At 37.1% G+C, this 24,702-nt stretch overlaps 2 protein-coding genes across 3 annotated transcripts in view; both read right to left on the bottom strand.

Annotated features, from left to right (window-relative positions):
• The window catches only part of SNX29 (sorting nexin 29), a 128,157-nt gene extending 119,281 nt beyond the window's left edge, over positions 1-8,876 (bottom strand). Inside the window, exons 1-4 of the mRNA XM_014936206.1 lie at positions 8,733-8,876; positions 7,355-7,781; positions 1,440-1,504; positions 763-815 (exon numbers count right to left, since the gene is read on the bottom strand). Coding sequence (XP_014791692.1) covers positions 763-815; positions 1,440-1,504; positions 7,355-7,781; positions 8,733-8,876 — 689 coding nt within the window. The remainder of the gene's footprint in view (positions 1-762; positions 816-1,439; positions 1,505-7,354; positions 7,782-8,732) is intronic.
• A 78-nt stretch (positions 8,877-8,954) lies between these two features.
• Positions 8,955-24,702, bottom strand: part of TNFRSF17 (tumor necrosis factor receptor superfamily member 17) — an 18,216-nt gene continuing 2,468 nt past the window's right edge. The window contains exons 2-8 of one of the 2 annotated variants that reach the window (XM_014936246.1): positions 20,571-20,661; positions 15,622-15,688; positions 14,455-14,545; positions 11,660-11,810; positions 11,080-11,214; positions 10,606-10,734; positions 8,955-9,827 (exon numbers count right to left, since the gene is read on the bottom strand). In XM_014936246.1, coding sequence (XP_014791732.1) covers positions 9,571-9,827; positions 10,606-10,734; positions 11,080-11,194 — 501 coding nt within the window. In that variant the 5' untranslated portion in view covers positions 11,195-11,214; positions 11,660-11,810; positions 14,455-14,545; positions 15,622-15,688; positions 20,571-20,661 and the 3' untranslated portion in view covers positions 8,955-9,570. Of the gene's footprint in view, positions 9,828-10,605; positions 10,735-11,079; positions 11,215-11,659; positions 12,013-14,454; positions 14,546-15,621; positions 15,689-20,570; positions 20,662-24,702 lie in introns of those variants that run through there. The other variant, XM_014936245.1, reaches the window with a different exon arrangement.

Genomic DNA, 24,702 nt, shown 5'->3' with positions numbered 1-24,702 from the left:
AGACATGTTCTCAAAGACTGCAGTGGGAAGGGACTGGAGAGAATTTTATGCATTGTTTATAAATGGTCAATAGATAATTTACTTCTTCCCAAAAGGCAGAGTCAAAATTCAAGGACATGAGAAAAAGTTTGACAACTGCATTTAATCCTGGTGTTTTATTTATCCGAGATTCTTTGGTAGAACAGATTCTGAGAAGGACTCAATAGGATACAGAAAGCACTGCAATTTCTGTCTGCCAGTCATCTTCTCACATGCCTTAGAAACCAATATGCCATATTAAACAACAAATGCAACTAATAGGAATTAAATTACATTTTTGACTTACATTAATAAAATGGAACAACTTCTCATACAGAAAAAAAAAAGAAAAACATGTCAGGAATAAGAAAAAATAGTCATCAAGAAAATTTTCATTCCTATGCACTAAATAGACTTGACACTGAAGTGTCAGGCTTCACAAAACACAGGTCTATTGGCAATAAACATGCATTCATTATAAAAGTGGGTTTAGGGAGGATAGGTTCTCCCAATCTGGTGTTCAGAGCTCAGAATTCAATGCTTTGTCACAAACTCTGCAGCCACTTAAACACATGTAACTTTGGAGAACAGTCTTTGTTAAGTGTCAAATACTTAACATGTCAGTGTTTGTATAAACAAAAGGAACTGGGGGTTTTTTGAGTGTGTCAAGTATTTTGTGCCATACATTTTATGTCATTATGATACATAATCTAAGCATGTTAGAAGTTTCTTAGACTATTTTACCTGCTATCGGAGTCTGAAGCAATTTCTTTTCTTCCTCCAAATCGTATTTGACACTGCAATAAACAGATTTTAAGAATTTTTTATTATACTAACAAACTAAATATTCTGAAATATTTCTATATAAGAAACAAAATCATTACAAAAAAAAGGAAGCAGTACAAAATAAAGGATAGGCAAACGCAGCCTGCAACTACAAAGTGCTTTACTAAATTGAATCCAGTCTATGAAATTCTACTTGCTGAACTTCGTATTGATGCAAGGCACATATACGTAAATAAATCCCATCTTTACCTGTATTTTAAACATTCACTAAAATCCTAGTGTAAAGAAAGAGCTGCTACTGTAAAATGTTGACCAATTTAGCCTTTGCAGTACACCACAATTTAGTTCAGTCACATCAGTATTACAAATCTATATGTTTATAATGTAAGTTCTGTATTATCATATATATTTACAATATATATAAAAATAATGCAAATATTATCTGCCAAGACTAAGAATTTTAAACAAATACTGCACAATAGTTGTTTCCTGGCAGACACAAAAACTCAGTAGCACTGAGTGAAAGCCAAAATTTCTTTGTCCAGTAGAGAGGAGAGAAAAGGGCAAAGACAGTTCCTGCTAGTACTGACAACTCAGAGTAAGTACACTGTAGAAATATGGATCAGATTTCTCACCTGTTTAACTGCATCCAGCAGCCGCTCTAGAAGAAACTGTCTTTTAGTGTCATTGTTTTGTGAACCTGAAATTCAACAAATGCATGTAATTTTAAAATACATGGCTTTTTAAAGAAAAATACACTTGGGCCAACACCAGGACCCTTAAAACTTTCTTCCCACGCCAATTATTCCATTAAATTTATTAACATATTTTCTCTAAGTAAAATGATGCAGTATAAGTCTGGTTTGAGGTTCCCAGTAGCCTTTCTCTAACATGCAGGAATACTATTTAAAATATCATCTAGAGTTTTACTTTAGTAAGATTTTGGTTTCATGATATAAGGTATATTGCAGCAATAGCAAATATAGTATAATTGTGCACAATCAGCACAGCTTGCGCCCAGCTTCTTAGCACAACCACCTGTGGGGCCATGTTGAAAGCCTTGAACTGACCTAGTTTAAGATTTTTTAAATTTTTTTTTTGTTGGTTGGTTGGTTGATTTAGGTGTAGGACGGAACTCACACTGCAACTCCATAAATGTTCAGACTGGGACAACCACCAGGGTAGTATATCATTATAGCACAAGAAAAGAATGGAAAATTAGGAAGAGACGGCAAGAATATCTTCTTACTGTCAAACAACTTTACTGAATAAAGTGTTGTAAGTCAGATGAACAGAAAGCAATTGTTACAGTAAATCCCTTAAAATCTAACTACCAACATAATTCTTCTTGATTAACGCCTACAAAATCTAGTTTGTTCCTATACAAGCAACTATGCAATCTCTTCTCAATCATTTCAATAACAAACAGCATAACACGTTGCTTGTCAGAATATGCTTTATAAACTCCCATTAATAGGTATATAATTTATTGTTTAATTAACCTACATCACCTCTATCATTTCCTTATTCTGAGCTTCAGTTCAAATTATCCTTCAAAAACCTCTGTGACCCCTCTGGAATTAAAGTCTCTCTACTCTTCCTCTAAAAGAATATACAACTAATATATGCATAGACTGAAAGCCAGTTATCAAAACTCTGCATGAGCAAGTTTCTTGAGATACTGAAAATCAAACATCACACAATAAACCCTCTCGTAAATAGCAAAGACACCAAAGATATGTCTCTTCCTCTTGCTGCCCAACACTGTGGGGTCTCAGTCCCAGAATTTCCTGTCTTCATAATCCAAATCCAAGCAGTTTGCTCTTAAACCAGCAGGAAGGAACAGAATTTACTCTTCTGAAATTATTCTGCTTTGTTTCATCTCAAATACAGGATTAGGAGAACAAAACGCCACAGTAAATCTATAATAGTGTGGAATAAAGAAAACAATAGGAAAAGCGTGCAAATGTAGCTGCTAGCTAACTAAGGTTTGCAATGCTTATTTAGCTGATTATAGTGGATTTTCAAGAAGTTACACTTCCTATTTTGAACTCTGACTCAAACTGTGCTGACATGTGATGTATGAGGTTTGGTTCTGTTAGTCAAATACTCTGGTGCGTGCAAACTCAGGTGAAGTAGTAAACAACACTCAATGCTAGTAAAGGACTCCAGAAACAAAGCCCATACCAAGTAGGTGTTAACTTCCAAGCAACTATGCCAGTTATGCCACTCTGAAGATAAGATTAAATTCACATAATCCCTATTACTCTGCTTTGAGGTCCTTCAGAGATTACAATTCTATTAAATTATATTCAGTGTTCTTACCACGCATGCATTGCCAAAAACGGAGACACATGCCTATGCATCCAAATGCCTTATAATAAATCACATAACTGTAAAATAAGGAAAACAATTATCTCCCAACCTCTAGTAGAACCCTTCATGCAAGTGACACTGAATATATACAAACCTGCAGATTTTCTCTACTGTTTCAAAACTCAGTTCTTCTACAATCTTATGCTACCCACATACCTGCAAGAACAGGCACAATGCAACATTTCTCTTTACACTAACAGTTTGAGGCTACTTCAGAACATATGCATGTAATTAATGATTTCACGACCTGAAAAGCACCTATCAAATACACACGTGGGTTAAGTTTGTCTTCCAAATGCAACACATATTAGTTTCAAAATTCACATCTCTGGCTTCTTTGTATCTATTTCATAACACAGAAATTGTAACTAGATTCCAGACTGTGAACAATATAAAAAACAGCATAAATGCAGAAAACCTACAGCTCATAACTATCAGCTAAAAGACTAAAGCATGTGATGTCAAACAGCCCTAAATTTACACCGAGTGCGGTATAAAGTGTATTTGTCTTTATTTTACTTGTAAATTTGTACTAATAACAATTACAGGTGATCACACGATCACTACCAATAATTTCCAGAGCAGTTCAGATCACCTGCACCATTAACACAATGTCTATACTGAGGGCTGGCCGAGGCTTCTGCTCAATGCATGTCTTGAGAATTTTTCTACTGCTGTGCTTCACATAAAAATTTTGCAGGTAGATGAATATTCACAAATTCTAACATTTTGTAAAAATTGAAAGATTGTGCATTTTTTCAAGCAGAGGATATATTATTCTTTGTGATAAGCTTAGAACATGTACTATTTAGCAATGTTTTCAAGTAGATGGAAAGCAAAAATAAATCTCTACCAACTCTATATAAGATTTTGCTCTCTTACAGTCTTCATTCTCTAAACTAGTTCTTTAAAAAAAGCATATTTTCAGTAAGAGCACCATTCAAGTGTGATTAATTCTAGTTGATTTAAAGACTAACAGTGTATTACAAACTAACCAAAATACCCTTCTACTGATTCAGAATAGTGCTAAAAACTGCAGTAACACACATACAAATACAAAACATAAAATGCATAAAAACAACATTACTCAGAAGAAAGGCTCTATATAGAGTATTGCAATAAAAAAGAAAGTTCACCCGAGTCTAAAAATAATTGGAAAACATAAGTATAAGGCTGCAAAAACTAAGAAACTTAAAGAGAGTCCTCCCATCAACATCTACTCAGTCAAAAAGGGTTAAAAATAGGCTCAGGTACTGCACCTGCCCTTGTGACCCTTGTCATTTTTTGTTTTTCATGGTCATGCTTTCCTATTTTTAAAACAAACTTCTCTCTGTACCCTGACAGAAATAGCCACACCTACAGCAGAAGAAAACTGACTATACAAGCACAGGAAAACAGGATTTTCATCCAATTCTTTATAGCTACAGCACGTGACATCCAGCTTAAGAAAAAAACAAACCTCAGATTGCTCTTACATACTCCTTGAAGTCTTGTAAGCAAAATTTCAGACTGCAATTCCTTTTACTTGCTCTAGTACAGGTTCTGAGGGTACAAGTTTAAGATAAAACCAACACAAGCCTAATTTAAATACTGCCTTGTACTATTTTGTTATGATTCTACTGCCTTATCCTGAATTCACTGCATTTTTATGGTTTTTGAAACTGTCATTAAACAAGTGACAACAACACTAATTCTAGACAAGTACATAAATCTAGTATCTTCATGTTACTTGCCTCTGAAGTTTAGCCTATTCAACACTGTCCAATAAGACATGAGCATGTAATTAGTAAGTAGCATTAGTAATATTAAAGTAATGCTCAATCAACAGGAAGTTAACTTCACATCCAATAGAAATACATGGTAGCCAAAAAAATATACGTCAAAAATAATTATAGCCAATAGGGAAAAAAGGTTCTTCTACCTATATTTTAGTAACAGCCCTTTTACTTTTAAGGGCTAAATTGGACAGGAAAGTAAGTGTAGACAGTGCTGTTACAGTCACTAAGAAAAGGACATAGTTAACTCTGATGATGTTAACATTACCGATCTCCTTTATCTGAAACAAGCATAATAATGATACACATTTCTCTGTCTTGATCATAGAATCATAGAATCATTCAGGTTGGAAAAGACCCTTGGGATCATCGAGTCCAACCATCAACCCTACTCTACAAAGTTCTCTCCTACACAATATCCCCCAACACCGCATCCAAAAGACTCTTAAACACATTCAGGGATGGTGACTCAACCACCTCCCTGGGCAGCCTATTCCAGTGTCTGACCACTCCTTCTGAGAAGAATTGTTTCCAGATCTAATGTCCAGATCTGTTCCACTTACATTATTCTGGAAATATACTGCACAGTACCGTATAACAGCAATGTTTGGCGAAGCGCAAAACTGTATCTTACTGTCTCATCAAAGTTGTTGCAAGAGTCACATAGGTCTTGGCAAAGGCTACACATGGGTAGGTTACCCACGCAATTGAACTACTAGCCTTAATGTCACCTTAGGCATTATTCTATCTTAAGTAATTAAATGTTCTTCTCTCCTCATAAATCCGTATCTCTTCATTGTTTAAAAAAAAAAAAAAAAAGATGACTGAAGGTATTAGAAATAACTACTTGATGAGAAATAACATGATGAGGCTTTATGCCATAAGGGGTGCCACCTTGCCCTTTTGAGTCATAGAATTCAGAGCTCCCAAAGATCAATCTCGTAGGAAGATTTAGGCTCCAATTTGCACATATTTCCACAAGGCTAGCCCCAGATTGAATTCATCATTGAAATGCTCAAGTTTTCCATATGAAAATACTGACTCTTAAAAACTTCAGAATTAATCTGTACCGTGTCAAGATCTGAAACATTGGAGAAAATTTCTTTTTCCATGGTTTGAAAGATCTGTTACTTGCATTCTTCACTATGCTAATTAACAGTTTTCCCCACAATAATCTTTCCTTTTCCTTATCTCTTTTTCCATAAAATCTTTTGTTTTCTTCTTACCACAAAAATAAGAACAAAACAGAGAAAAATACAATTTAAGTGCTTTCATTTTCATTTTTGGTTTCATTTTCAGAAATCATTGCTATCCATAAAACATGGATCATGTAGTTACTCCAGTTAACTCTCCAGTTTTTTTTCCTGCTATCTTCAGCAACATATCTCACCACATATTAAATCAGGGTGGGAGAAAAACACACAATCTAATTTTCAGGTGCAGAATGTTGTCTGCAACTTCCATTACTGAAGCTGTATAAGCAGACACATGAAAGCATTTACTAAAGCACCTTCTTAAAAAACAAACAAACCAACCAACCCTTGCCCATGTGCTTTAAGACATACTAAGTTACAGGAAAAATCCATTCAAATTTATTCCTTCATTCCAACAAATAACTCTCCCTGCTGGCCTGTTCAAGTGGCTACGCTTCCAGTTCTAAAGTTTATGGGTCCCAGCTCTCACGCAAAGCTTTTAAATACTTCCCCTCACAAACACCTCAAAAACCTCAGGATTTACGTCCACTGTAACATGGAGACCAGAAACGAACACACCCCCAACCAACACATCCTCCTCAGGACCGAGTTAGAGAAACAGCGACGATAAACCCTAAATGCTGGAAGGAACCGCTTTTTCCACTAGTCACGCTCCTCACCTCTCTCACCAACTGCACATTAGTAAGTTCGTGTTATTTTACCTATTTTTTTTTTTCTAATTACTGTTTTCTCTTGTTCATTTATTTTCTCAGGAATATTTCCTGTGGTTTTACACGGTTGAGGCAATGGAGGTTCCCGAGATCAGCACCACTCGTGCTGTGGGCCAGTGTCACACTCAAGGGCAGGCTTTGGGGTTTAAAATGAAGTAAAACACCGCTTTTGGGGAGCCAAAATGAGGAGGGGGGTGTGGTGGTGCAGGGCTGAGCCCTACCCGGCTCTGCGGGGCCAGAGAGGCCGAAGTCTCCTGGGCTTCCCCAGGCCCACCGCCCCCAGCCCCACGGCGAAGTATGAGGGGAGGAAGGGCCCTCGGCCCGCGGGGGACAGGCCACACCTGACCGAGCAGGCGACAGGGACCCCCCGGGCGAACTCTGCCCGCGCCAGCCCCCGACAGCGCCTCAGACACCCGGCGGCCCCGCCGAGCGCGCCCCGGTAGCGGAGAGGGCCCCGCCCGAGCCCTCCACTCACCACTCATGGTGGCCGCGGGGCTCTCACCCTCCGTCCGCCGGACCCGCTCCCTCCTCCCGCACAGCCCAGAGCCGGGCCGGCCAGCGCATACGCTCCGCCCCGGAACGCCGCCCCGCCGCCCCGGAAGGTAAACAGCGCTCCGCGACGGCGGCGGAGAGCGCTCCGGAGGCCGCGGCCCGGGCCAGGTCTCGCTGCGCCGCCTCCCCTCACGGGCGCGGCCCCCGCCGGGAAAAAGGCGGGAAGCTGTGGGCTCCCTCACGGCGGCGGCGCTGGCCCCGGCCCGCAGCAAGGACCCCGCCGGGAAAGCCGGTGGCGACCACCTTCTCGCTTCACGGAGGAGTAATTCTAAGGGGGAAGTGAAGGAAAACCGGGCGAATGACAGATGAGGGAAACGGAGATAAAGCGTTCTGTACACGTGCTGCCTAAGCTGCAAGTCCCCAAAGGGTCATGTTTCAAAAAACCGGTACAGAAATTGTGACACCTCTAATTAAAAAAATAAAAAAAAAAAGCAAAGTAACAAAGTAATTTTCGTAAATGTTGTAAACCTGTTTTAAGGCATCATCTTGCTGGTTTGTGTTTGCTGTGTGCTTGCCACGAACTGCACCATACTTCCTCGATAATAACAATAAATGTAATAAATCTGGAGGCCTATTGCAGAAATGTGGCTGCATGTGGCCAGACCTACACAGGTAACTCATAACTGGCCCAGGCTTCATGGCCACCCTCCTAAAGATGCTGTAATACTGGTCAGTGGTAGATTTTGTGCAGTAATTTACTAGTCTTAAAACATTTTAGTTCCACATTCATCCAAGAATCTGAAATACAAAGTTATCTACAAATAAAAATGCTGTTGCTTCTGCTGTTGTTGCAGTTGTCCAGGAAATTTAGGTTACACGGCAGCCAGTATGCCTATATCTAATCAGCAGTCCTTGTACATATAAAAAGGGTATGGTGGTTTAACCCCAGCCAGCAGCTAGGACCACACAGCCATTTTCCCCCCCGGCCCCAGCTGGGATGGGGGAGAGAATCAGAAGAATAAAAGCGGGGAAAAAACTCAAATAATAGGTATAATATATACAGTAAAGCAAAAGCCACACACGCAAGCAAACCAAAACAAGGAATTCACTGCTTCCCTTCAGCTGCAGATGTTCAGCATCTCCAGGTAAGCAGGACTCCATCATACATAACGGTTACTTGGGAAGACAAACAGCATCACTCTGAACATCTATTTTACTTCAAAGAAGGACATCCCCCCTTTCTTCCTCCAGCTTTATATACTGAGCATGACATCTCATGGTATGGAATAATTCCTTTGATCAGTTGGGGTCACCTGTCCTGGCTGTGTCCCCTCCCAACTTCTTGTGCACCCCCAGCCCACTTGCTGACGGGGTGGTGTGAGGAGCAGAAAAGGCCTCGAGGGCTTAGTGACAATCAAAAACATCAGTGCGCTATCGACACTATTCCCAAACCAAATTCCGAACCATAACCCCGCACCAGCTGCCAGCAAGAAAGTAAAGTCCATCCCAGCCAAAACCATGACACAAGAGTAAGTAAAAAAATCTGTAAATTAGAAAGAAACCTTTATAGAATACAGTCTGAAAAATGCTTGGCACTTAAGGAAAAATCTGCACCATTAGGAAATACATTGAGATTGCAGATACAGTGCTCCATGACACCACAACCTCCCTTAGTGTGACCCAGAGATAATATCTGAGCTGGGGAGGACTCTATACACAGGTATTCATCACTAGAACATTGCTATTTCAAGCTTCTCAGGGGCTATTTGAAATTATTCTTCAGAAGACTGGGGTCATAATGTAGGTTTTCCTTTCTGCCTCTTGGAACGTTCCTTGTGTACCATCAAGCAATTTTTGGCACAAGATCTGGGTTTAACATAAAATATATATTTGCAACCTTGCTTATTGATGGGTTAGTATATATCCAGTGTAAGTATATACAATCTCTAAAGGCAGAAAAAGCCATCCTATGTAGCGACTTTCAGAAATTAAAAATTCCAATAACTAGTACCTGAGAAAAATGTAGAAATACTTGACCAAAAAGATACTAGAATTAGAAATAATATGACAATATTAACAAAAGCTCAATGGAAGATCTGTAAGGAAGATGTACTAGCTTTTTCCACTGACTGCAAATATTAAAATCAATAACTATACTGGAATTTATTTTTATACAGTAAAAATATACTTCTCTCATAGTCACCCGGCACCCAGAATATAGTTGCAATAATCAAAAGATTTTGTGGTAACTAGAACAGTAGGTCCTTCTTCTGTAGCTGGTAGTGGAAATGAAGTTTCAGAGCCAGTCTGAGGTTTTACCAAGCCACAGTCACTGCAAGTGCATTCTTCCACTGAATACATTATTGTTTCACTTTGAAGGGAGTGTCTAATTCCTTCTGTATTCACACTGCTTTCTGTATTAGCCTCCAGGGTATTATTCAGCTCCACAGAAGATTCTGTAAATATACACAAGTTAATTTAGTACATACATCATGCTTTACCAGACATACAATTTATACAAATTTAAGATCCAAATTTCATTATGTTCCTAACCTTAGTGAAAGTTTTAAGATGTAGTGAAATTTTAAAGAGGTATCTATATATAATAATCTTCTGTTCTATGACAACATACTCCCTATACTTCAGGATAATCATTTAATTAATCTAACACACATTTTCTAATCAGTTGCTATTTATTGGCTGAACACTCTACAGATATTACTATTTTTTAAACGTAATTTTTTTTTTTTTTCCACATTCCAAATACGTTTCTCTCAGGCTAGAATATCAAGTAAAATTATTTAATGTCTTATAAGATGGAAAGCTAATATTGACTGTATCCTCTACCTGGGTAGAATTACTTTTGCATTCAATGCGAAGAGGATGAAACCCTTATAAAGATATTTTGCTACTGAGGGTTCATAAATGATTTCTCAAACATCAGCAAGTAAGCTAGTTATGAATAGGCAACAAAACAATCCTGACATGATCCAGAATCAACAAAGAGAGAATGCTGCTTTTAACATTATAAATATGCTTTTAACAAGTTATCATCTGGATATTTTATTCCCTAATAACTTTAACTTCATTGAGACTATTTGAGGACTACAGAGCAATCCAACAAAGACAGTTATTAGAATCTGGAATACAAATTATATGGTAAGAGAAGCTAAAATATACAATACAAATATACAATGATCTAAAATTATTTGATAAAGAATCTTATTTATTCACCTGTGTTTTGCAGTTTTTCTTTTAGTTGCTTCAGGTGCTTCCGTTTAAATAGGACCATTAAGGTGAACAGAGTGAGCATTAAAATTACTAAGCCCAAGCAAATCCAAAGAACTCCACTGGAATCAGTACCTTATGAAGTAAGAGATCCATTACATAAATTGTAAACAATAAACAATGAACAGTAAACACATTCAACACATAGAACTTCTCTGTCAAAGGAGCAGTTTCTATTGAGTGACAGCTCAAGTGAAGCTTGAGAGCTTTAAAATTTTCCTCTTGTTAACACACATACTCGTACAGGACACTCTGTGTCCTGTGTCTCAAAAATCTTTAGTATTTTTGAGCCCATATATTATTCTGACAAACTCTATCCAGGTTCTAGATTTCTTTAAGTGTTTATGATTAAAATTCTATGTAAAACACAACATTAAAATGCCCAGCACAGCCACAAAGGATTGCAGAAATATTACTTACTCTTATCACAGTAGTTTTCACATGAAGGTGGCGGTGAACTAGAGCATCGAAGATGACAAGGCTTACAAGAGAGCAGCAAATTATCAAAGTATTCATTTTTGGGGCAGTGTGCCATCAGGGTCAGTAATTATAGAACTGGAAAGCCACAGAAATCGCAAAAGAGTGAGGATCATCTACAAAGGGCTTTTCAGTTCTCAGTGTTTGCAAATCTTAGAACAGCTAGCAATAATAGACTTCAAGCACAGCTCCACTACATAGTAACATGTTAAATAAAAAGGATTTAACTCTGAGGCCCCCAAGGAACTACTGCTCCTTTTTTGGCAATTCACAATTGTAGAAAAACTGAACAGCTGCACCAAGATAATTTTCAATGTAAATTTTGTCTGAAACAGAAAATAGTTATTTATAGAAGACATTTCTTGAACAGGTGCTATACATTACAAACTGTAGGAAAGCAAGAAGATCTCAAACCAGGAGTTCACAATGCTTGTTCTTTTCTTTAGAATTTTGTGAGTTTTTTCATGGTGATGGGCAGCACTAATTATGTTTCCCTGTAATATGCAAACTATGCCATGCTTACTTTTTGTTCTTTTTGTCCCAGTCCAAGGAGCCTAAGACGCAAAAAACCAGAGGCAGGAGGCATCACAGTAACAAGATACAACCAATTCAGTTTCTAGGTTTGCCACTGGCTCATTCTGCAGCTTCAGACACCTTCCTTCGTACTTGTTTCCCTGGATAGACAATAACATTTAGAACACATAGATGATGAAAGAATTACTTTATGTAAACGAATTGCTTTCTGATTTTAAATAAAATATTGTTAAAGTTCAACACTTACTTCATAATTGTGTTGTACAAATTACATCTAAGGCACTTATAACAGAAAGACAAAATCTATAGATGCAGTTACTGGGACATTGCTCTTGAATTCCGAATTAGTCGATCTAGTCTATTAGATTTTTATTGTCTTTTTTGCTTGGTTCATTTTGGGAGTTTTAGATAGTTATAGGAGAAATTTAATAAGATTGTATCTTACTTCATAATTGTGTTGTACAAATTACATCTAAGGCACTTATAACAGAAAGACAAAATCTATAGATGCAGTTACTGGGACATTGCTCTTGAATTCCGAATTAGTCGATCTAGTCTATTAGATTTTTATTGTCTTTTTTGCTTGGTTCATTTTGGGAGTTTTAGATAGTTATAGGTCTAAGCGTGAGAGAAGAACTATATAAATATTTTAATATTTTGAATCAAAACATTACCTACATTTTTCCCTTATTTTTCCATAACGCAGAACTGTCACTGCACTAAAACTGTGGTACCCAGTATAGAAAAATAGGTGGGCCATAGATTTCATTCTTGTGGTAGAACATATATGGCACCTCCTTCCCAGCCAGGTGATGGCCCATGCTGAGCATGCATAGAGTTGTCTGTGTATATGCAGCGAGTGTAACATTTCTGAAAATGCATTTGCTCTTCCCCCAGTAAAAAAGAACCCTTTGATAACAAACTGCCACAATGAAAATAATTTACACAGCTTACTTATATCTTGATTTTTTTTAATCTAATAGAATTTTTTTTAAATACAAAGTTAACCAGTAATACCTAGCAAGTTGTAATAACTGACTCTATCCAGTGTCGTTGCTACAGATAGATTAGAATTACAGGCTTATTTATAGTTAAATTTCTCCTTGACATAATTAAGTTAGTTGCCTTTTTGTCTACAGAAAGAGAAAGGAAAAATATTGTATAAGGAATTGTCATTTCATACCATATTACTACGTATGAGACTTATTTTCCAACAAAATGCATCACGTGGGAATACACAACCTGTTTTTAGTGGAATAGTCTAACAGCAATCTGTACTCTCGTCTCTAGCAGATGGAACTGCTTATTGTGGCTTCTGCACTTGTTTCTGCAGGCCAGGTGCACAGCTGCAGGCTTTCTATTACAGGCTTTTCTCCCTGATCAAGATTAGTGGATAAACAGGAATTGACAAAATCTGATTTAGGTGTGATGAAAGAAAATACAGATGCATACCATGGGTGATGCCAAAAATTTCAACAGGAAGTCAATGCTGATGCTGAAGTCATAAAACTGGTTCTGACTTGCTTCATACAGTCACACTCCAGGGCACGGAACCTACGTTATCACTAGAATATCACTCCTATTTCTGATGAAGCATCATTTGAAAGCTTATGCATAGAGTAATTGAGGTTTTGCTTTTAAGATGCTGTTTAGCCTTTTCAATCATGGAAAGCACAATCACATATTCAACTGTGATCTGAAGACGGCAGATATTAATGAAAGTACCTTCATGGTATCCACAGGTACAATAAGTGAATTTCAGGATAGACAAGCTGGGTCCAATGCTTTAATCTTTTATCAACATAATTCCATTGACTTCAGTTAAATGCTCTCTATTTTTACTGACACGGAATATTTCCTCTGCTGCAACTTCCCATCGTTCTTGCATTTTTATATTCATATCTATAACTTGTACTAGACCCCTTATTATTTCAGAAAGGGACCAGCTGACTAATTCTACACTTGTTTTCTGCAGCTGGTTCCACCACTACACATCTGCGGGACAGGTACAGTCTTTACTGTAATGAATTCCTTATGAAACTGACAGCTCTCAAATTCCAAAACTTTCACACTATATCACAGCTGCTGAATGCTTCTAACATTATTTTAGTAACCTAGGGAAATCACGTGTGCACTATAATAGATGAATGAACCTTAATCGGTTTCACACTTTTTTTTTTCCAGGTCTGTCTTTGTTTCAGCTGATTTTATTCGTTTTCTTGCCTCTTTTTTTTTTGTTTTATTTTTTTTAAGTATGATAGTGACACTGGGGTTTCTTTTATTGACTTTTGACTGAATTGTGCAAGTATATTTATTTCAAACACTATTTTCTCTATGCCCACCATTGCTATACCTGAATGGGATTTTTAAATTCCAGGGAAAACATACTGAAGTCGTCAACACAACAGCCATTTAAATTAACACTCGACATTAAGAATACTTTCTCTGGTGCAGTTGATACAGACATGATTTCATCCCTGGAACTTACAAATTTCACTTCTGAAATGTAAAGTGACACTCTTAAAGAACCTTCTGAAAAGATGACCAGTTCTATAGCTCAGATTATTCTGAGGTTCAAAATGAAGTTGCAAATCAAATGCTCCTGTGCTCTACTAAAGCGAAGAAAAATAAACCATTGATAATTTACACGTAAGTTACATTCCACAAGATACTATTATGCAGCAGATATTAGGATCATTTATAGAAAAGCAGATGGCTCTCAAAACACCACTCAAGAATTTTTCAAACAACTGTCTTAATAATTCAAGTGTAATGTAGCCTGACCTGGTCCAAATCTGCCTGATGAAACGAGTTATAAGTTCATGATGTGGGCCTATGTTTTCCTTTCCAGATCATAGTATCTTTCTGGATGATCCTTAAAAAAAAAAAAAAAAAGAATACCATTTCAGTGAGGTGTAAGACACACTATTTCTGAGTTTGAAACTCACTTCATTAAATCAACATCACTTTTCTCAAGCAGGTTTAACAACTAATATTTGTGAAAAAGTAACTAAGTTCTTTATATGTTCAGTAAAAAGAATCTATAACTGCTGCTCTTGTTGAGGATGACACTGGTAATACAAAGCAGTTGAGAGGGGCCGTGGGAGCTGGCAGAGGATAGTAACTTTCTACATTCTTGCGTCCTCCAGGCAATGCACATTCTTTCCCCTTCCTGCACACTTTTTGACAGAGCAACACTAAACAGTTTTGAAGAAATTGCATAGAACAAATAATAATAAAACAAATAAATAGAGATTTCAAGGCATATTGTAAATTCAGTGCTGTTATGTGGAACATTTTTAAGATGATCTATTGATGCTACACAAATAGCTTCACCTTGAGGCAGAGATGGCTCCCAGTAGGTATGACCCAAATACAGGACTTCTGGGAAAAATATTAAAGAGAGGAGTCTAAGACTTGAGATTACTTTGTGAGACAACTTGTGAGACTCTGTGAGACATTAACAGTTCCTTGTTAATGAAAGGAACTACGGGATATAACTCCTACTGTAATTAGTATTATTAGAGTCTTCACAACTACTTTATTTTTGCTATTAAATTCTTTCCTCTCTTTTCCAGTCCAGAAGGGGGGCATCTGTTTTTACTTATTGGCAATGGCTTTTCTTGTGTATGCAAAATAGCTCTCTCTCCAAAACAGCATGCTGTCATTGGACTTTAATACATCTGCTGTATGATACTCACAAGTGTTAATATTGTGATTCCTAAAATATTTTGTCGCTCAAATGTTAGCTTAAAAGCTATATTCCAAATCAGACTATTTGAGCACAAAGATGATTCATGTCTAATTAATCAGACTGATCTGCAGGTCACCAAAGATGTGGTTAGCTTATATACAGCAAAGCTGATTAAACGTCTTGGTGTTAGTGAAAGGGATAGTCCTGCTCTTCACTCTACAGTGTTCTGAAGCACAAAGAAGGACTCTGGGGCTTACCTGACCACATGGCAAGCAGCTTTAATTTGTTAATCCAGTCAATTCATAGAGTTTTACTCCCTACAGCCTGGAAAAAAAAAGCCAGAAACAGAACAGAAAAAAGATAAACAGCTGATCACCCAGTGGGATGTGAAACTAAGTCCACCACAGAAGTACAAAAACATGCACCAATGTCTTAGTTTTAAAAGTCCTGTCAAACTCTAAGTAGAGCAGAAATTGTGTCTAATTATTTGCTATTGTGTGGATGGGATCATAAGATATTGTGGCAGATTCTCCGATGTGTCTAGTTAGAGTTCAAACACATTTATCGTAAGACACAGAAGTAAATACAAAGAAGTCTCATCTTTTCAATCAAACTCTAGGGAGCCTCCCCTCAAGTAAAAAGCTAAATACAGTTCATTTCACCAGAGCTCTGGAGAATACTTCTGTCTCTTGTAGTAACAGTTTCCCTCCTAGAGTTGGACTATTATTTCCCAAGCCTTACAGCCTTTAGAGATAAATGAATTATTTTGATAGATATGCTCCAAAACACAAATCCTTGATTATTAAGCAATACATTTTTCACACATAGGAAACTGGGGAACCATGATAGTAAAGGGTCTCTAATGTGTCATTCATATAAACCACCATAAAAGTCACAGTCTTTTCTCCTTAGATATATACAGTTTTATTGATGTATGTAATCACAAAACAGCGGCGACAAATGTTAGAAAAACTATGAAGAATTACAGTTGTCATGGCTGGTTTCCTATGTTTTCTGCACATCTCAGCATTCAAAAGTCTGACTTCTCAAGCATCTGAAAGCAAGCATGTAATCAGAAGATCTTGATAAGAAATAATTCCCAGTGACAGACCTTGCTAAACATCTAAAAGACACATTATTTCAAAATCTATGTCCTGTGGTTTACCTGCTGTTTTCACTGACCACATGAAATTCCCCAGAACTTCTGAAGAGAAGTATCTAGAGAGAGCAGTTTTGAAATGACATTTTGGGGGATCATTTCTTGTCTGCCCATGCCTCTAAAAAGCATACTGCAAATATTTATTCTCAAAGCAAAAATTAATCCAACATAACTGTTTCTCAAATCACTAAAACACTGTGGTGTTCACTCTTACAAACAAATCTCAAACTGTGCCAGAAAAAGCGAACCCATTCAACAAAGGATTATTTGGTGCAGTGCACAGAAAATATATTTTATAATTATTATGTAGATTTGTGATGGCACTTGCAATAAAACAGATTTGGGCAAATGATGAGTTGAGGAGTAAGGAAGACATTTTCTATCTTAACAGGATTCTTGTGCAACCTTCATTTTTGAGTAATTTTCATAGGAGGAAGTTAATACTAAAAAAAAACCCCAAACCTTTCAGCATTTCATTGGGAGAAATGTATTATACCAACTGGCTTTAATGAGAGATGTAATACCCGAGTTCAGAAGCTGTTTATAAAGTAGAGCATTGGATGCAACCAACCAATGAAACAAAAATGAGAACCATTAAAAATAAAGTCGTTAAGTGACATTAAGATAAAGATATTGTTACTTAGAAACTGTAGTTATGTTATGTTAATAATTTATCCACTGCCTTGGATAATACACGTTAAATCCTCTAAGTAGCACGCTATTTTGTTATATGTAGACTGTACACACACACACAAAAAAAAAAGTCTGAGATGACCAGATACTGATAGTTCTCCTACAGTGATATTTCCCTTTAGGGAATAATAAATAGATGGCTTGTTTACCAGTGAAGTTACACTTCAGCCTTTTTTTTCAGTTATGGGATTTACAGGGCTTGGACTGGCTTTCCACATAGAGTTACATGTTGCTGCTAATAAATGCTTTCTCCTTGTCACTTGATTTTGCTCCAAAAGGATGACAGAAATCAGTAGAGTTGTACAAAATAAGAAAGGTTTTATTAAATATAATAATCAGTCATTTAACTGTAAATCCACAAAGTGTTGCCAGGAAAGTATTTCTGCAGTTACATTACTGTAACTTAAGCTCAAAAACTCCCCAAGATATCCTGTAAGAGTAATATAATTCAGACAAGTTAAGCTGGCCTGATGGCGCTGAGATCATAGAATCATTATGGAGAGTAATGGGAAATAAATTTAAGAAGAAAAGTGTAAACTGCAGAAAAAACAGAAAAAAGAAAAGGAAAAACAATTCTCATATTTGTTTCTAAAATGTTTCAGTTTGACTCAAGAGTGACACCCAGGGACAATTTATAAAGACCAGAATGCTCTCATAAGGTGATTCTCAACCACTGCCAACTCCTGTCTGAACTTCAAATCTACATCTGGAAGCACTAACACATCTATTTGTTGTTTAGAATAATGATTTTATCATACTGACATTTCTACTAGGATATCAAACTACTGAACAGGATTTCAAGTAATCAAATTTTTACTGAAAAAGGGAGCACATGTAGGTACCAGCAGAGCACATACCAGGAGGCAGTATTTTGAAGCTGTACACACACACACGATTAACAACCTCCTATCACATAAGACCAAGAGTTACAGTTGCTTTGGCATACCCAGCACTGAGCATTCAGCCAGAGCATTTCCTGCCATGAACCCAAATTTGACTTCTGGTTTCCCTAAACATCTGGAGAAGCCTAAGACTTTCAGAAATCCTTGTCAGTGCCAATTTTTAACATGTGATAAATTGGTATTACTTATGTGACAGAAATTAGTCACATGAAAAAGCGAAGGAGAATTTTATCTTTGACTATGTAATTTGAAAAAAGCTATTATGAGTTTCAACACTGAAATGATAAAATGAAAACTCTGAACAGAAAACCAAAGAAAGTAATACTATTATGTCAATAATTAAACATAAAGATTGAAATTCATCTCTCAGAACAGTAGCTTAAGGTCTATGTACCACACATAACTTCAACAACAAAGCTTAGTTCTCACACTGCTGTAGGGTTTCTCTGTTCACGCTTGGGCCAGCTTTTTTGTCTGACTGTACTTCAGAAATTCTGTTGGCATAATTGCATAGCACTTCCCAAGAAAAAGAGAGTTTTCTGCTAGGACTATTACATTCCCTTCACAAACAACATTAGCTAGGCTGACAAAGGAATTCTTCTGGCTGTATAGTTGCTTCTACATTGGTCATTTTATGCTGGCATAGCTCTCCTGGGTAGCACGTGTAATTTTTTTTCCCATCTGACCTACACCATCAAGTCTTATAGTATAGGCTTGGTCTGAGTCCTCTCCAATTCTCTAAAGCTACTTACAGAAAAAATCCAGAGAAAAAAAGTCCCTTATAAATCACCTCATCACAATAATCCTAGAAATCTGTGAGATCAAAAACACCCACCACCTTTTCTTCCCAAAAGTTACTGCATTTCAAGGAACAGCAGTCTTACAGAAAGTTATCTCCTAAAAAAGTGTTAAAACTTTCTGAAGCGACTATTTTCAGAAATCCATCTTTTGTTAAGTGTATGCTTTAACTGTACAGCTGGGAGAAGATAAGCTGTTCTAGGAATGGCGTACACACTGCTAATAACAAAAGGAAGGGGTTATTAAAGGATTCATCTTGTTCATTAACTTTTACAAGCTGCACAGAACAATACTCTTTTTAGACACAATATTGTTTAATGTCATTTGAGCACAGTGCAAAATCAAGAAAAATGTAGATTTTGCCTGTTTGGTTCAGCACATTTTAATTAGATCACTGCTTTGAAAAGAGGGATCTTGCTGTTGCTACATTTAGTATTTCCAAAAAAGATTAAAGAAGAAAACAACTGAAGAGAAAAACATTCCTTAAAAATAGCAATTACAATAAAAATAGTGTAAACATTGTCAACTAAAATTCAGAGAACTCCTGTATCCCTTAGTACATTCAAAGTTTGCTTAGCTAGGAACAAAGTTATGGAAAAAACTAAGTGCATGGCAGAGAAAAGCAGTGTTAATGGACTATAAACCCTTTGGGGAAAGAAGATACCTCTTCATTTGTTTGATGTTCCACATGTGCCAACATAGTTATGTAACTACTAAGGACAACGCATGAAACAGTAATTGTGTGAGCAAGTTTGGATTAAGCTACTACTTGTTAGAATGCCAGTGACATTTTTATGTTGGTGCAATAGTTTTTACAGAATGTAAACTTATTTTTTTTCTTCATTTCTTAATGTAAGCACTTACATTATGTGTTGTAAAAATAATCTCCCACATACTACTATTTTAGTGACACTGCAGATGGACAAAACAAACTAAAACTAATCAGTGGTATAATGCCAACAGGAGTAACAGTTACGGCAAAAATAAATGTGCATGAACATCTAAGAATGATGTGAAGTCCTTGGCATACACTAAAGTCTAACAAGAATTTTTCTTCTGCTAATTTTAACCAAATTCCCTAGGCATTCAGTGTTTGTGGATGAGTTTAGGTAACACACAATTGCTTCATTTCAAATTCCCATGTACAGAATCACAGCGCCAACATGTGCTCTCTCTCAAGACAGGAGGAAAATTGTAATTATTTAGCCATTCCTATTCCAGAATAATTCCCCAAGCAAATTGCCTTCTCTGGAATAAAAGTACTGGCACAGAACAATTTTGGAGTAATTAGTCCTATTTAGAAACAAGCTCACTATTTCATTCTCACCATTCCATAATGAAGTAATTATTTTCTGCAACAATGTTAACATGTTAACTAGCTATCGAAGAACAGCTTTAAAAATCCCATGACACTGTTATTCTTTCTTCATAACAATAATGTCATTTTGGTTTAATCATTACCAAAAATTAAAATCTTTAGGGATCTCTAATGGACAAAACGCTCCCTCAACTGGAATTCTGGAAAATTAAGAAGGGTAAAAGAAAGCACATGAAAATCCCACATGGAACTACTCTTCCATTCCCACCTCCCTGGAGACAGCCAGCCAGCATGCAAAAGTTTGCATAGGAAACTTAAGTGTTATAAAACTCTTACCACATGTATAAGGCAGGAGATCTGGCCTAGAGATGTTATAGAACCCAACAGTGGATGTGGCAGCTCTGAGCTTCTCCATGTCAGGGAGTCACTGCAGTAAGAATGGGTGTGAATAAACAGCATGTTACATACTCTGCATTGATATTTTCAGTGCTAAGTTTGACATTTTCATTGTCTTACAAAAACATTCTTTATTGCAATCTAGAAAAATTATATGAGATACAGCTGAATTCTGTTTGATAGCTGGAACTCGCCTTCTGCATCTGTATTAGACTCCCACTTAAAATTCTAGCCACCTTTTCTGCACTTTTTTTACCTCTATATCAAGCTACAAGACCAACAATTTGATGGTATCTGGAATTGCAAATTCGCTCTGGTACTTGTCTCCTATTAGAACAATACTAGCTTACAGCCAGTGGAAGAACATCTCCTGAGGATCCAGCACTTAAAAGTTATCATTGTTGCTCAATCAACTCTGCATCCCAGCCCCTGGGAGCCTCAGATTTGTCTCAGGGAGCTGAAATATCCTCTGTTTCCATTTATTACTTCCAGAGAATCTACTTAGACTTGTAATATTTACTCTCCACATCCAACAGATTTATAGGTGAAAACAATTTACTCTAACAAAGCAGAAGGTTAATTTTCCAATGAAAATGTTGCTAACCAAGATAAAAACATAAGACGAGTTGAACAGGTCTAGATTGTACTAAACAGGATTTCTTTTCAGCTGCTTCAGTAACTTAACTGACATGATGCCTCCTCCCACCAACCCTACACCTGGCTTTCAGATCTCTAAAATCACACAGTCTCTGCCTTTCTTCTAAATAGATTCCCCCCAGTCTCTAACCTTTCCAAGACTAATGGAGTCACTGTACACATCATTAAAGTGATCTCATTCTTCCCTTCCTTGGATGTGCGTTCTTTGCTCAGCACATTCCTTCCACATTAAGCAATCCTTTTGCTATTTACATTTTAAACTGTCATAAGGTCTATAAACTATGCCTAGATTCCTCACAATGCACACACCTAACCCCGATCTTTGTTTATTTCGAGCTTTGATAGCAAAAACTCCCAAATATAACAAATAGTTTTGACAGCAAAACTACTTACTTAAACCACTCTCCCCCTCCTATTTATCAGTCTAGAGGCTCATAGTATCAAAAACACAGAAGAAATTCCGTGTAAGGAGTAAACTGCAACAAATATGCATTCAGAGAGAGGCACCTTGAACAAAAAACTCAGCAGCACCCAACTTACAGATTTTCCAAATCTGACCAACAGGCTAACTATGCAACATATCACACAGCTGAGAACTCTGAGCCTCCAATTAAAGTCACCTGGAAAAAGGGTGAAAAGGTCACTTGTGAACAAGAAGACATTTCAGTCTGTCTTTCTAGAGATATACAAGCAAGAGAAAGAAAGGTTGTGTATATATACAGAAGTGAGAGATAGATGATTGCCTTGGAAAACAACAAGTTGAACATATGAAGTATTTGAGAGGTAAAGAGATAGACAAAGAGAAATATAAACTGGTATTTTGATGTATGGATCCATATATTTCTTCTGCTATCTACAGTAAAAACAATTAATTTTATGTCTTTTTTTGAAACCTATGCTACATGCTTTAACTGCTCCAAAGGAAAGGCTTTAACTCTAGATTGGAGACCTCAAGAAGAAAAATCTGGCTCAGAACTACTCATCACTAACCCACAATGAGACATGTAAGAGTTAAATTACTAATTCCTTTGATGGTGCCCCTTTGTGAGCTTAGAGTAATTCCACAACCAGACTGTGGAAGAGGGCTTATGTTGTGGTGCTACATTTGGAAAACCAAAGAAGACTTTTATTTTAATCTTTTTGAATCAAATATCTTAAACTACAGGAATGTAAGACGACACAAATACAGTAATTATGTGAGTGTCCAGCAGAGGGAGAAAAATAGGTCAGAGACAGCATTTGTTAAATAGCAGGGTTAGAAAAAACAAATCGGTGAAAAGATGTTTCCGGATCAAGATATCTTAGTTTGAATTATACATGGTCTTGTGCAAATATAAAAGCCTCTTTATAATTCACTTATGCATGCAGGAACAGCAGCAAAGTTTAGGAAAGACTTGGCTCTTGAAAATGCCATGATGGCCAAAACATAGTGTGTTTTTTGTTCTCTGGTTCTCAGCTAGACACACACTAGCTCTCCACAGATTACCTGGAAAAAGAATTTGCGAGAGTTTAAGAACATTAATTTATAATCTCCTGACACCTAATCAAACTTAAACTAGTTCAGTATTTTAAATTCTGTGTCAGGCCTCATTAATATTATGAAAGGGAATTAAGAAAAACTCTTACACAGCCTCCCTTCAGGAGAGGTACATTGCTTGTACTTAAGTACAGCCTTAGTCCATGTTTTCTGAAAAAGCTTTCTGGACTCATTTAACTCTAGCTGCTTCTTCTAAGTAATGCTAAACTTAATTTCTGGAATGTCTTTTGAGATTGTTCCTTCACATAAGCCTCAGATAAAGACCTATGCTTCTAGAACAACACTTTCACAGCTGAGCAGTTTCCTGTATTTTTCTTTTAACTCTGTCTTTTCTTGTAACTCTTTTCTTCCTCCTAGGTAAAAAAACTTGTTATTTTGGCTTTGTTTTTTGAAGGCTCATTCTGACTTCAAAGCAATTCTAAATATCAGGCTACTCATTTAAGTGCGTAGCTAATATACATATTTGAATACCTTTAAATTTCAGGGCATGGCTCACAGTGCGTCAGTTGAATTTCAGCTTGCTGCCACACCAGATTATTATTCCTTTCCTGCTCCTCCCAATCTCATCCAAATACTTTCTTTCCCATTTTTCAGCAGCTCAGGAACTTATCTGATCTCAGGGTAAACTGAGTCAAACAGCTCATAATCCAGCACCCTAAAACCACTCTCCTTCCTCCTTAGACTGCTGCTATTTCATGGAGTTTAATAAGCTTACCAGTTGGTGGTGAGCTTTTAACTGCTTGAAGCTCTTACCCTGTTTGAAGCCTGCTAGGGAAATGTGTCTTTCTTTTCTGCTTCAGTTCACATAACTAAAACATTGGTATTTTGTAGGTATATCTGCTAGGGTGTGGAGTGCTTGTGAGAACCTTGGATGAAAGTTACTACTGAAGTACAGAATACTATTCCTAATATCATATGAATGGGGGCCTCCATTTCACTGCTGTAGCATTGACTTCCCACAGGCTGCCAACCAGCGGTGAATCTACCTCGAGATCCTTTAAGATGTGAACAGCTCGCTCTCGCTAAAGAAGTCCTGTTCCCCATTCTTACTTCATACCAGCTCCGGCATTTGTCAAACACCTCCTAAGAGTTGATTCATCTAAGTTACCCAGGAGGAGAAAGAAAGTGGATTGTTCTGTTGCTAAATTTAATGAGAGAAGCTGACTCAGCAAAGGGTCTGACAAGAGCTGGAAGGCAGCACAAGAACAAGTAGAACTGCCACTGTGGGGGAGCCGGTTTCTCTCCACCCCAGTCCCCACATGTTTATTAACCCTGAGGTGGTCCAGCCTCTTATTTTCTAAGCAGTGCTTTGATAATTTAAGTCAGTCATGATGTAATGGTGGATTTGCATGGGTGGTTCTCAATAAGAAAAGCTTTTAGTATTTTTTAAATCAAGAGCTAGTATATTTATTCTGAACATTTTGATGCAAAAGATATTTAAACAAGAAAAGGTTTTATAATGCTTCAAAACCTCAAGAGAATGTGACCATTTATATTGCAGCAGATATTCAGCCAGCATAATTATCGTGATTCCACTTAGGTTTTGTTTTGAGTACCAGCTGTTCCTAAGTGGAAAAACAAACTACTAGCCCTGTTAAAAATGTGGTGTTTGAGTTTACACAATTTATATGTGCAACAGCCTGCAAAACAGGTTTGTACACTCTGAAGGACATCTGGCATCTTCTGAAATTCTGTGGACTAATTGTTTATATTCTAGCAAGTGTCTAGGGAATAAGTACTGGTCAAGTAAGGAAGGAATGTTGAATAACACAACTAATTCTTTTCCTCTGAAATCAGTGGACACTTCCATACGTCAGATCAAATGCATATTTGGCTTCATTCCCTGCACACACACCACCACCCTTCCCCCTCACCCCC

Source organism: Calidris pugnax, unplaced genomic scaffold, assembly GCF_001431845.1.
Source record: "Calidris pugnax isolate Ruff unplaced genomic scaffold, ASM143184v1 scaffold17, whole genome shotgun sequence".
In the NCBI taxonomy this organism is placed as follows: Eukaryota; Metazoa; Chordata; class Aves; order Charadriiformes; family Scolopacidae; genus Calidris; species Calidris pugnax.
The sequence above is the reverse complement of the archived record's forward strand: the minus strand, read 5'-3'. Positions and strand labels throughout refer to the sequence as shown.